At 61.4% G+C, this 10722-nt stretch overlaps 1 protein-coding gene across 1 annotated transcript in view; it reads left to right on the forward strand.

The window, feature by feature from the left end:
- PTPA (protein phosphatase 2 phosphatase activator) overlaps window positions 1–1675 on the forward strand; it is a 29503-nt gene extending 27828 nt beyond the window's left edge. Inside the window, exon 11 of the mRNA XM_077768369.1 lies at window positions 151–1675. Coding sequence (XP_077624495.1) covers window positions 151–228 — 78 coding nt within the window. The 3' untranslated portion in view covers window positions 229–1675. The remainder of the gene's footprint in view (window positions 1–150) is intronic.
- Window positions 1676–10722: the final 9047 nt, after the last annotated feature.

A 10722-nucleotide genomic window follows, 5' to 3' on the forward strand; every position in this document is an offset into this window, starting at 1 on the left:
TCCTGGGCGCTGCATGGACACTTTCTGGGAACCGTGCTCATCCGAGCCTCTAGTGTCGTCCAGGGTCCCCTGGAGGCCCGAGAGGCTGGGTGGGCCCTGGCAGGGGTGCGGTGTGGTCCTCACCTCTGCTCTCCCCCCTCCCCCTCACAGTGCCTGGAGAAGTTCCCTGTGATCCAGCACTTCAAGTTCGGGAGCCTGCTGCCCATCCATCCGGTCACCTCGTGCTAGGGGCTGAGCCATTCCTGTGCCTGCCCCCCACCCCTGCCCCAGCTCCAGCCTCCCCCAACCCCTCCGTCTGTTCTTTCTGTTTGCCGAGAGGCTGTCTACTGGGGCGGGTGGTGAGCGTGGGGTTGAGGGAGGCTCAGGGCATGAGGCTGAAGGACACAAAGTGAAGGGAGAAGTGACCGACATGGGCCCTGTCTCCCTGCAGGGGGTGGGGGGCATGCTCGGGCCCTGGTCCCGCTCTTGGCCTCCCTCTCCTCCTCCCTCTTCTGTCCGGGCCCGCTGGGGACCCAGGCTGTTCTGCACCCCTGGGAAGGGGAGGAGTACGCAGTTCCCGTTGCTTTCCTTTCCCAAGTCCTGTTGCCTTTCTAGGGGTTGGAGCGGTTGCTCCCTGTGGGTGAGTCAGTTCCTTAAGCCATGTTTGGGTGGGCGTCTGGGGGTCCTGAAGGCTGGAGGCGGCTGGCGGCCAGCCCGGGGTGGGGTCGGGGACTGAGAGGCATCGGCTCTGCTGTCCAGGGACCCTCCCAGCGGCTGCTCGTGGCTGCCCCCCCGGGCCTGCGGCACCTGTGTCCGGTGCCTCTTCCTGGCTGCTCTGTTCTTTGGCCCTTGGCTTTGTGGGGTTTCCTGTCCGGACCCACTCCTGTCCCCCTCTACAAGGGTAGCCCTTGGAGGTGCCATCTGGGTAGGCCCTGGGCATTCAGAGGGCCCCTGCCAGGCTTGCTCTGGCTGATTGGGTGAGGCCTGCCTTCCCAAAGTCTCGGGCTGGGAGGGGGTGGCTGAGATGCAGGGAGGGGCTCGGGACCTGCTCTGCTTGCGGGCAGCCTGGATTCTTCTCAAGTCATACCTTCTGCTCCTCACCCCCTGCTGCTTGCTTCTCCAGGGCCCCGTGGCCCTCTCTGCCTGCTCTTCGGGACCAGGGGCCTGGGGCCACCGGAGCACTCAGCAGCGCCCCTTCCTTGTCGTCCCCTCTCCCCGAACCTACCCACTGGTTCTTCAGGATGAGGCAGAGACGGCCCCCCAGCCCGGGCTTTGGCTCTGAGGATGGGCAGGGGCTTGCTGGGGGAGGGGGCGCTGGCATGACAGGTCCTGGGTTTTCTTGCAGGGCTGCTCCGGGGCCGGGCTCTTCCAGGCTCTTCCCTGGCCAAAGCCCAGGCCTGCCCTGCTCCAAAGCCCCGCCCGCTATCTGGGTCCACACCCCCTTTGGGAAGGGGGAGCTGCCAAGAAGCACAATTCAGGGGCTCGACCCTCACACCTGGGCCGGTGGCCTGGGCAGAGGCCGGGACGGGAAGCACAGGGGTCACAGAAATAGTTTTTCTCCAAGAGGCCCGGTGCCGGCCTCCCTCCCGGGCCCAGACCGCCGCCTGCCTGGCTCCTCTCGCCCTGCCCTCTTCAGCTGCCCCGGCCCCACGCACCTTCACTGCTGTTCAGATTAAAGCCTCTGTTTTGCACCTGTCACCTGAGTGAGGTGTGTCTTTTCGTGCCCCGTGTTTATTCTTTTCTCCACACGCCTGTCTGGCTCCCCATCAGGTCCCCTTCCCTCGGGCCACGGAGTCCGGGGCTGGGACTGTTTCAGCTGATGTCGGGGCTGAGCCTCTCCTGGGCAGCCAGTGAGTGTGCACCAGCCACCCAGGCAGGCTCTGGTGAGTCCTGGCTGTCCCCACCCCAGCTGCAAGGTCTTGGGTAGGTTACTGAATCTCTCTGAGCCTCAGTTTCCACATTTGCAAAATGGGGACCATCACAGGGTGACTGCCGGGAGTGAATGAGGGATGTGAAGTCGTCAGCCCAGGACCTGGCACAGAGCAAATGCCCGTGGTCACCATGGCCCTTCTAGATGAAGGCAGCCCCTCTGGACTCCAGGCTTGGTGGGGGAGCCTTTGGACTGGACTTGGTTGTAAAACATACACCTGTAGCTTTTAGGGGTGCATCCCATCCCTCTGTCCTTGTGCTGGAGGTGGGATTTGGGGGGCCATGGTACCCAAGGCTTTGGACATACGTGTTTCTGGGCTTCTGGGCTCGATGTGTAGATGAGCCTCCTCAGAGAACGAGCCCTGGCCTTGGCAGCCTTGCCCAGGAGAGCCTGGTGCCTGGGGGCCGACACAGCCAGCCTGAGGCCCAGCTTTCTAGCTGGGAGACCCTCGTGATGGAGTTCATCTCTGAGCCTGGCTTCCTAATCTGAAAAATGGACATAAATGTACTCTCAGGCCATGGATTGTGAGGACCCAGTCATTTCACAAATGATTAGTGGCCGAATATTCCTTGTCTAGCATGGATGACAGCAGCCGACCCCAGGATACCAGAGAGTTAGGCAGTGGTGGGTATCACGAAGCGAATACCACAGCTCATGAGAGAGGGCAGCAGGCGTGGTTTACCGGAGCTGCAGGGTTGGGAAGGACACCTTGGAGGAGGCGTGAGCCTGAGTCCTGGAAAGAGAGAGCTGCCGGCTGAAGGGGGTCCCAGGGGAGCAGCTGGGAGCCCAGCGCCGCAGTGGGGTTGGGGAGGGTGGGGACATGGGTCCGGGAGGAACAGGGTCCTTGCGGGCTCTGCCTACAGAATCGGAATCTAGTCTTTGAGTATCCTCCAGGAGGCTGCTTGGAGGGCTTTGCCAGTGACAAGGGCCTGGGGTACGTGGGGCAGGAGACAGGATGGTGGTGGTCGGCATGGAGGTGGTGAGAAGTCCTGTTTGGGCCGTGTTTAGAGCTATCGCTGACAGTTGGGAAGGTGTGAGAAGGCAAAGAGAAGCCCTAAGCAGCCCCAATTCTGTGTAGCTTGATGCCATTGACTGAGGTGGTGCAGATGTGGGAAGAGGGATTTGCTGTCGGGGGCCTGGCAGATGCCTGTTAGCCTCTAAGAGGAGGCCTGGAGTAGGCGTCTGGGTCTGAGCATCTAGAGCCGGGGGCGGGGCCTGGCTGCTGAAATAGACCAGGGAGTGGTCAGCACTCAATGGGTCCACCCTGGGTCACCAAGGCAGGAGTGTGGGTGAAGGTGAGAAAAGAGGGCTGGCTGGTTCTGGGCAGACCAGCAGGGGTTGGCGGGGCGGGGGNGGCTAAGAGGACGGAATGGGCCCCGGGTCTTTGTGCCTTGCTCAGGGCTGCTTCAGTGGGGTGGGTGGCGGGTCGCCAGGGCTGGAGAAGGAATGGGAATCCGATGTGGAGGTGCCCCATGAGGGGCTCACGGAAGCACAGAGGTGGGGTCCCCGGTCTGAGCCCCCCAGCCCGGAGGGAAGGGTGTGGAGCTGCACCGTCTGGTTGCTGAGCCGCACGCAGCACCTCCCTTCCCTCTTGCGGAGTGTTGCGGGGAAGGGAGCCGAGACGGGGAGAGCGGGCGGGGGCTCGACGTCAGGGAAGGCTCGAGAAGAGGAAGATGAGTCTGGTTTGCGCCCCGTGTCCCTCGTGAGCTGGAAATGGTCCCAGAGAGGGAGGCTGACAGCAGCGAGGGCCTTGACAAGGTGCCAGGCTGCTTGTCCCTTATCAGAGAAGGCGGGCCCTCTCCCGACTCGTGTGTCGTTCTGGATCTACTTCTGTGAGGAAGTGCGCACAAGGCCATCAGCTGCCCGTGGGGTGGGATGGGCGCGAGGTGGGGGTGTGCGGGGTGTAGCTGGACGCCGAGCACGTGGGCAGGGTCTTCAGTGCAGGGTGGGAAGCCCGCTCAGGACCTGGGTGATGGGGCGGGTGCCCAGCGGAGGACGGCTGCATTTCTGTCCCCCTGTGAGGGCCGGTGGGTTCGAAGGGAGCCTGAGTGGGGCTGGCTCCCAGAGCTGGGGGAGGGGGTGTCACCTTCCCACCATCCTGGGCCAGAGAGGCCCCAGAGACCAAGTAGAGCTCTGCACCTGTGTTCCTGGCTCACGGGGGGCCGAAGCCAGGCTGTGGCCATGGGGGTGGGTGGGGGGTGGGAACAGAGAGGGCTTCACTGCCAAGAGCCCCTGGCAGGAGCTGTGGATGCAAGGAGAGCACAGGTGTGCCCTAGACCTGCCCCAACTGTTTAACAAGCAGTAAGCACCTGCTAAGTACACGGCATTTGCAGGAATGGGGAGATGAAAAAGGCAAGATGCTTCCCTTTAGGAAACTTCCAGAGGCGCCTGGGTGGCTCAGTCGTTAAACGTCCAGCTCTTGATTTCTTTGGCTCAGGTCATGATCTCCTGGTTCGTGCATTTGAGCCCTACATGGGGCTCTGCACTAATCGTGAGGGGCCTGCTTGGGATTCTCTCTCTCTCTCTCTCTCTCTCTCTCTCTCTCTGCCCCTCCCCTGATTGCTCTCTCTCAAAATAAATATATAAACTTAAAAAAAAGAACTTCCAACCTGAGGCGCCTGGCTGCCTTAGTCTGTGGAATGTGCAACTCTTGAGCTTGGGGTTGTGAGTTCGAGTCCCAGCCTGGGTGTAATGACTTTAAAAAGTCTTTTTAAAAAAAGAAGAAAAGAAAGAAAGAAACTTCAACCTAGTGGGGGAAACAGGGATCTCAGGCCAGCTGTCAGAGGAAGCCCGAGGAGAGACTCCAGGGGGAGCTCAGGTAAGGCTCCAGGGAGGAGATGGCATTGGAGTGGGGCCTTGAATGATGGGCAGAGGACAAAGGGCGTTCTGGTGGGGCCTGCTGTGAGCAGAGGTGTGGAGGTATGGGTCACAGGAGGCGGGGCTGGAAGAGCAGGCGGCGGGGGGCGGGGGCTGGTCTGCAGAAGGCTCTGAGCGACTCCACTCTGTAACGCTGCACGTCCCCTCGACGCGACACAACTGCATGTAATTATCTGCAAAATGTATGCTTCGCGTCTGTCTGCTCTGCTAGTAGATGGGCCCCCGGAAGACAGGGACCCGCTCGATGCTGCATCCCTGTGCCAGTGAGACTGGCGTGCAGCAGGCACCCTGTAAACGTGGCATCAGTTGCCAGGAAAGATGCTTAATTGGTGCCTCTGTGTGTGTGTCGGAGAGACAGAGAGACACAGAGATAGCCAGATTGGGTTTTAGGAAACGCAGACAGCTGTCTGGGTGCTGGGTCAGAAGCTGGGTGCCAGTGATAGGGCTGGGGCCGTGGCCCAGGTCAGAAATGTGGGATGCCCTCTGCGGGGCAGAGAGAGACCCTGGGCTGGGAAGGGCGTGATCCAGGCAGGACCTGGTGCCAAGGGAGAGGGATGAGTTCTCAGCGACCCGGGGGGAGGGACTGCCGCTCTGTGCCCAGGGCAGGTGTGCGTGGGCTCAGCTGTGGGTGCTGAGTCTGCGGGGCTCTGCAGGGCAGACATTTGCACCTGGCTGGTGGCAAGCCTGGCAGGGCTGCTGGCACCCAGTCCCAGTGGAGTGGGGGAGCCTGGGCTGCGGGGACCTCCAGAAACCCTTGTTCGCGGGCCCCGGTGCTCCGGCCCCAAGCTCCCTTCCTTCTGTGCTCTGCGTTCCAGCTGCGCTGGCCTTTCCGGTCCTCAGGCTCCCTGGACCACTGAATGGTAGGATCCGGCCCTCCTCCCAGAACCCTGTTCCCCAGTGGGAATCCCTCATTGTCCTTCGGAGCTCGGCTGAGGCCTCACTTCCTCTAAGAGCCCTCCCCCGGCCCCTGGACCTGCCAGGGCCCCCCGGGTGCTCTGAGCACTCAGCGTCCCCTGGCCGTGGGGGCTGCACGTATGACAGCAGCAGCCCCAGATCGTTAGATGGGGGGACGTTAGGGGGGCAGCCACTATATTGGAAGGTGGGGTGCCAAGGGACTGTTTGCAGACACAGCTTCTCTTCACGTGGGGCCCCTTGGTGGGGGCCGAGGCCTGCCTCTACACACGGCACTCGCCATTGCTGCTCCTTGCGTGTCCGCCCTGTCCCCTGGCACCCCTAGGAGGGTGCCGCAGGCTGCGGGGCCTGGGATGCATCTGGGAATGGCTGCCACGAGTTCGAGGCCTCCCTGTGGAAGGATAGCGTTGATGCGGAAGCAGGCCACGGCTCCCGAGAGAGTCTGGTGGGGGCCGAGGGGAGGCTGGGATGCAGAGAGGCCGGATGGCTGGGATGGGGACCTCAGAGCAGTTTTGAGGGCACTGGGGCCGGGACAGAAGTGTGGAGACGATGTGGAGGAGAGGGAAAGGAGGGTGTGGTTAGGGCGGCCGAGAACCAAGGGAGAGAGGGAAGCCCCGGGAAACCCGAAAACAGCTGCAGCTGAGGACCCAGCGTCCTCGTGGGGCCGGCGAGGCCCAGATCGGGGCTGGGCTGCAAGGCTGCTCGCCGTGGCCTGTGTTGGTCACTCGTTCGGCAGACGTCATCACCGGAGCCTTCTGTGCTCCCAAGCCCTGTGCCGGGCGCCGGGGTGCTCCAGTGAGCAAGACAGAACTGGGCCCTTCGTCCCGGGGCGTGTCCTGGCACGACCGACCCTGATGAAACATTCGAACGACCCTGTGTGTCCAGCAGTTGGGGACTGCGAGAAGCAGGATGGAACAGCCAGCCATACAGTGAATCAGTGATGCGCTTCGTTTATTCTTCGAAAGAGACGCTTACGACCTGTTGGTTGCAAAGCAGGTAGCACGGCTCCGGTGGCTGTCGGAAAAATCTACCTCCTTTTTGTAAGGAAGCAAAGATCGACATCTTTGATCCCTCCGTCTCTCTGTCCGTCCGCACAGACACAGGGCCGGGAGGCTGTTTTTCCAGGTGCTCATCCCCGCGTGGTGGGGATGTGAGGGTTATCGCGAAGTCCTTACTGCTTTCCCCGCTCCCCAAAAAACAGTTGTGAAAATGTTAAGCACTGGTGAACCACAAAAGAAAGAGAAAGTGATTGTGGTTAAGATTTCACTTTGCCTTTTGGTTTTCATTTTTGACTTTTAAATCCTTCTACAGCGTCCACATACTATTTTGTAGTAAGAAAAAAAAAAAGAAACTGGTAAAGGGTTTCCCCTGAAGAGCACTGAGTCCCATGTACCTCTGGCACAGAGGCAGGAGGGAGAGAAGGGAGGAGGGGACCTACTGAGACATGTCGGACAAAGGACGCAAGGGGAGCTCTCAGCACAGGGTATGGCTCAGAGTCTCCCCCNCACCAGAAGGCTGGGGATGGATGATGAGGACTCCCGCAGGCTGGACTCCGTGAGGGAAGGCTGTGGGGTTCCCTGGTGGGCATCTGGGCATCCACAGTCTCCCTGGGCCAGTGGTGACCCCTGGGAACCAGGTCCTGCTCCTAGGACCCCATCGGACACAGTTTGGGTCTAGAATTCAACTCCAGAGTTGAGGTGCCCTTTCTCCCACCCGCAGCCTGGGATGGGGGTACCGCTGGTGATAAGCAGGAACGGTCCCCAGGGCTTGTGACGCTGCGAAGGCCGTTCCCCTACTCGACAAAGGGGCAGAGCCCGGAGCCCCAGCTTCACCCGCCACCCACTCTGAGCAAGGGGTTTGGGGGGCACTGTGCCCAGCACCAGAGGGGCCCAGGACAGGACAGGGTCTCTAGGGAACACAGGGGCAGCGAGGACTCGGGAATCAGGCAGATCTGTGTGACCGTGGACAACGGTCTTCACCTCTCCAACCCCCTCCCGTCTCGCCCCTGTGCGTGTGGCTGGCAGCCCGGGACCGCGGCATGAGAAACCGTGCCTGGCGGGAAGTTGGCGCTCCACGAACAGAAAGAAGGGGGAGGTGCATCCCCCTCACAGGACAGCCAGCCGTCCCCCTGGCTCTGGTCTCGGCTCTCTCCCCTCCACCCGCTGCCACCGCTTGGGGACACGGAGCACCCTGTCCAGCGGGACCTTTGCTGACCTCTAGGGATGGGTGTGGACAAGTCCCTTTTCCCTCCGTATTTGCTTGGGACTAGGGTGGGGCTTTTCAGAAGGGACACTGGCAAGGCAGGCGGAGGGCAGGCGGCCCATCCCCAGATAACCAGAGCCCAGCCTCAGTTGGACCAGGCTGCTCAGACCTCCACCTGGGGGCTTAGGGGTTGGTCTGATCTCTGGGCAGACCCTTCTCGGATCTCTGCCAGGGGTGGGGAGCGGGGTGGTCCAAGTGCATGGGCTCTGGAGTCCGCTCTTCTCGCCATTGTGTGACCTTGAGCCAGTTGCTTGACCTGTCTGAGCCTCCGTTTCCTCCGGCATAAATTGGGGACAAGCAAACTCTGGTCTCACAGGGGTGACCGCCCGGTCCTTTGAAGGGGAGCCACTCGGTGCAGGGCTCTGCCTCCATTATCTCATTCAGTCTTCACCAGCCACCCACGGGGAGCATGCGCAGTGACGGAGGCGCAGAGGGTGAGGCCTCGGGGGGGATTGCGCCCCCAGGCTGTCGGGCCCCAGCAGGGACGTCCTCACCGCTGAGCTCGGCGATGGCGTCCGCTCCTGGTGGAGGTTTTAGGAGCACACGGGAGAGCCTTTAGGAACCTGCCGAGGACAGGGTGGGGGGGCCTTGCCGGTGGGGTGACGAGGGCCCCTGGGAAGGCTCTGAGGGGGTGAGGGGCTCGTCCCATTGCTGCCAGCTGACCCCAGGCCCGGCCTCCAGCCTGGACCACACTGGCCTGGTGAGTCCTCCTTGCACCTTCCTGACCCCCGCACCCACCCTGCCATCTCCTCATCTGCTCCAGGTCCCAGAAGCTGCCTGCACCCCGACCCTTCGGGGTGTCCCCAAGAGTCCTTGGAGCTGGTGGTTCCTGAGCCCAGCCTGTGTGTCTGTGTGAAGTACTTAAAAGCATGTCTCGCTTCATCCTCACCATGGGCCAACTATGTCCCCATTTCACAGAGGAGGAAACTGAGACCCTGGTGGGTGACGACACTGGCCAGACAGGGAGGTGCTGGTCTCTTCCCGCTGAAGCTCACACTCCTGTGGCCCCTCCCTGAGGCCTTACCTGAAACCTCAGGGCGGCCCTGGCTGCCTTGTGCTGTCGCCACTCGGGTGGCCGGAGAGCCCTCCCTCTCCGGCGTCAGAGTCCGTCTCTCCAGCACTGGCCCCCGGCCCTGGCCCTGCCTCAGAGGCACCCACTTCCAGAGCCCCGTTTCTGTCCGGGAGGCAGGGCCAGCCGTGCAAAGTCCAGGCAGAGGCAGCATCGCAAGGACATTAATGACAGTTCTGGCTCACAGCCATGTGCCAGCCTGCAGGACAGCTATCCACGCACCCTCGGAGTCCCCAGGGTGAGCTGAGAAAGTGACATCGCCCCTCATCGTAGGGATGAGGAACTGGGGGGAGGGGACGTGCGCAAGGTCCCCGGCTCACCTCGTGAGTCAGGATGGAACCGGAGTTGATGTGCCGCGGGTGCTACGCTGTCAGCATGACGAGGCACTTCCTGCTGGGCTAGAGAAAGGCTTCTCTGCCGTAGTGGGAGTTGCTTGTGGCCAGTGGGCTCACGACTGTCCTCTGTGTCTGGGCAGCGCATCTCAGTGACCGGCAGCCTCAGGCCCCAAATCCACGCATTAGCCTCCCTTCCATTCCCCAAATCCAACCCGCAGACAGGTCCTGTTGGGTCCCTTTCCAGATTATAACCCCGATCTGCCCACTTCTCCCCTACCTGCTCTGTGGCCGCCTCGTCTCAGCCACTCTCAGCTCGTACCGGACCAGTGTGGCAGCCTCCCCTCTGGTCTCTCGACTCCACTCTGCCCTCCAAACCCCGGTTGCACGCTGAGCTGATCCAGGGTAAGTCCCATCATATTCTCCAAGAGGCTTCTTGCTACTAGCGGGTCAGTCCACCACGTGATCCGACTCCTCTGATCTCTGTGCCCCGCCCCACTTACTGTGCTTCAGTCACGCTGCCCTCCCCGCTGGCCCTCTAAGATGACAAACTCATTCCTGCCCCAGGGCCTTTGTACCTGCTGTTTCCTCTGCTTGGACTTCTGGGGCTCCGGGCTGAGCGGTGGCTCTGTCTGGTAGTTCAGGGCTCAGCTCAAATGACGCCACCTCCACGGAGCCCTCCCTGCTTTCTCTGAGTTGCTGCTGCGGGAAGTGTCCACCAGGCCAGCTCTTCTCCATCCTGCCTTCTGTGCTAGTTGCCTGTAGGACACTCATCAGGATCTGAATTTATTATCTATTGATTTGTTTACTTGGTTATCATCTCTCTCAGGAGAATGTAAGCTCGGTTGGAGGGCAGGAAGCAGGTTTGTTGTGATCCCCACCGAACCTCCAGGGTCTGGAATAGTGACTGCCCCAGAGTAGGGAGGTGCCCGATACCTATTTGTTGAGTGAACCAATGAATAAAACTCCCTGTCCCTGGAGTCATCCTAGAAAAATCTGGATAACAGGTGCTGGATGGAGCCCTGGGTGCCGGGTTTTCCCTCCCCCAACTCTAATGCGGGAGCTCTGGGGCCCCGTGAAGGGCCACCCTGGCGGGATGACGTCCCAGAGCCCAGGTTCTGAGGTTTTGTGGTTCTGCGGCTCACTCGGCACCCTCGAGGCAGACTGTGTGAACTTGACCTTGAGCAGCCTGGGTTTAAGGGAGATTCCCAAAGGGCAGAGAGGCAGAGCAGGAAGGAAAGACTCAGAGCAGGCGCTGCCTTGCGTTTGCTAACACAGAGACGCCACCCTCTGGGGCGGGATAAGTGTCCTTCCTGGCACTGAAGCCCCTCCCAGAAATAGAACCCACACACCCCCCCCCT

Source organism: Crocuta crocuta, unplaced genomic scaffold (assembly GCF_008692635.1).
Source record: "Crocuta crocuta isolate KB4526 unplaced genomic scaffold, BGI_CrCroc_1.0 scaffold35, whole genome shotgun sequence".
Taxonomy (NCBI): domain Eukaryota; kingdom Metazoa; phylum Chordata; class Mammalia; order Carnivora; family Hyaenidae; genus Crocuta; species Crocuta crocuta.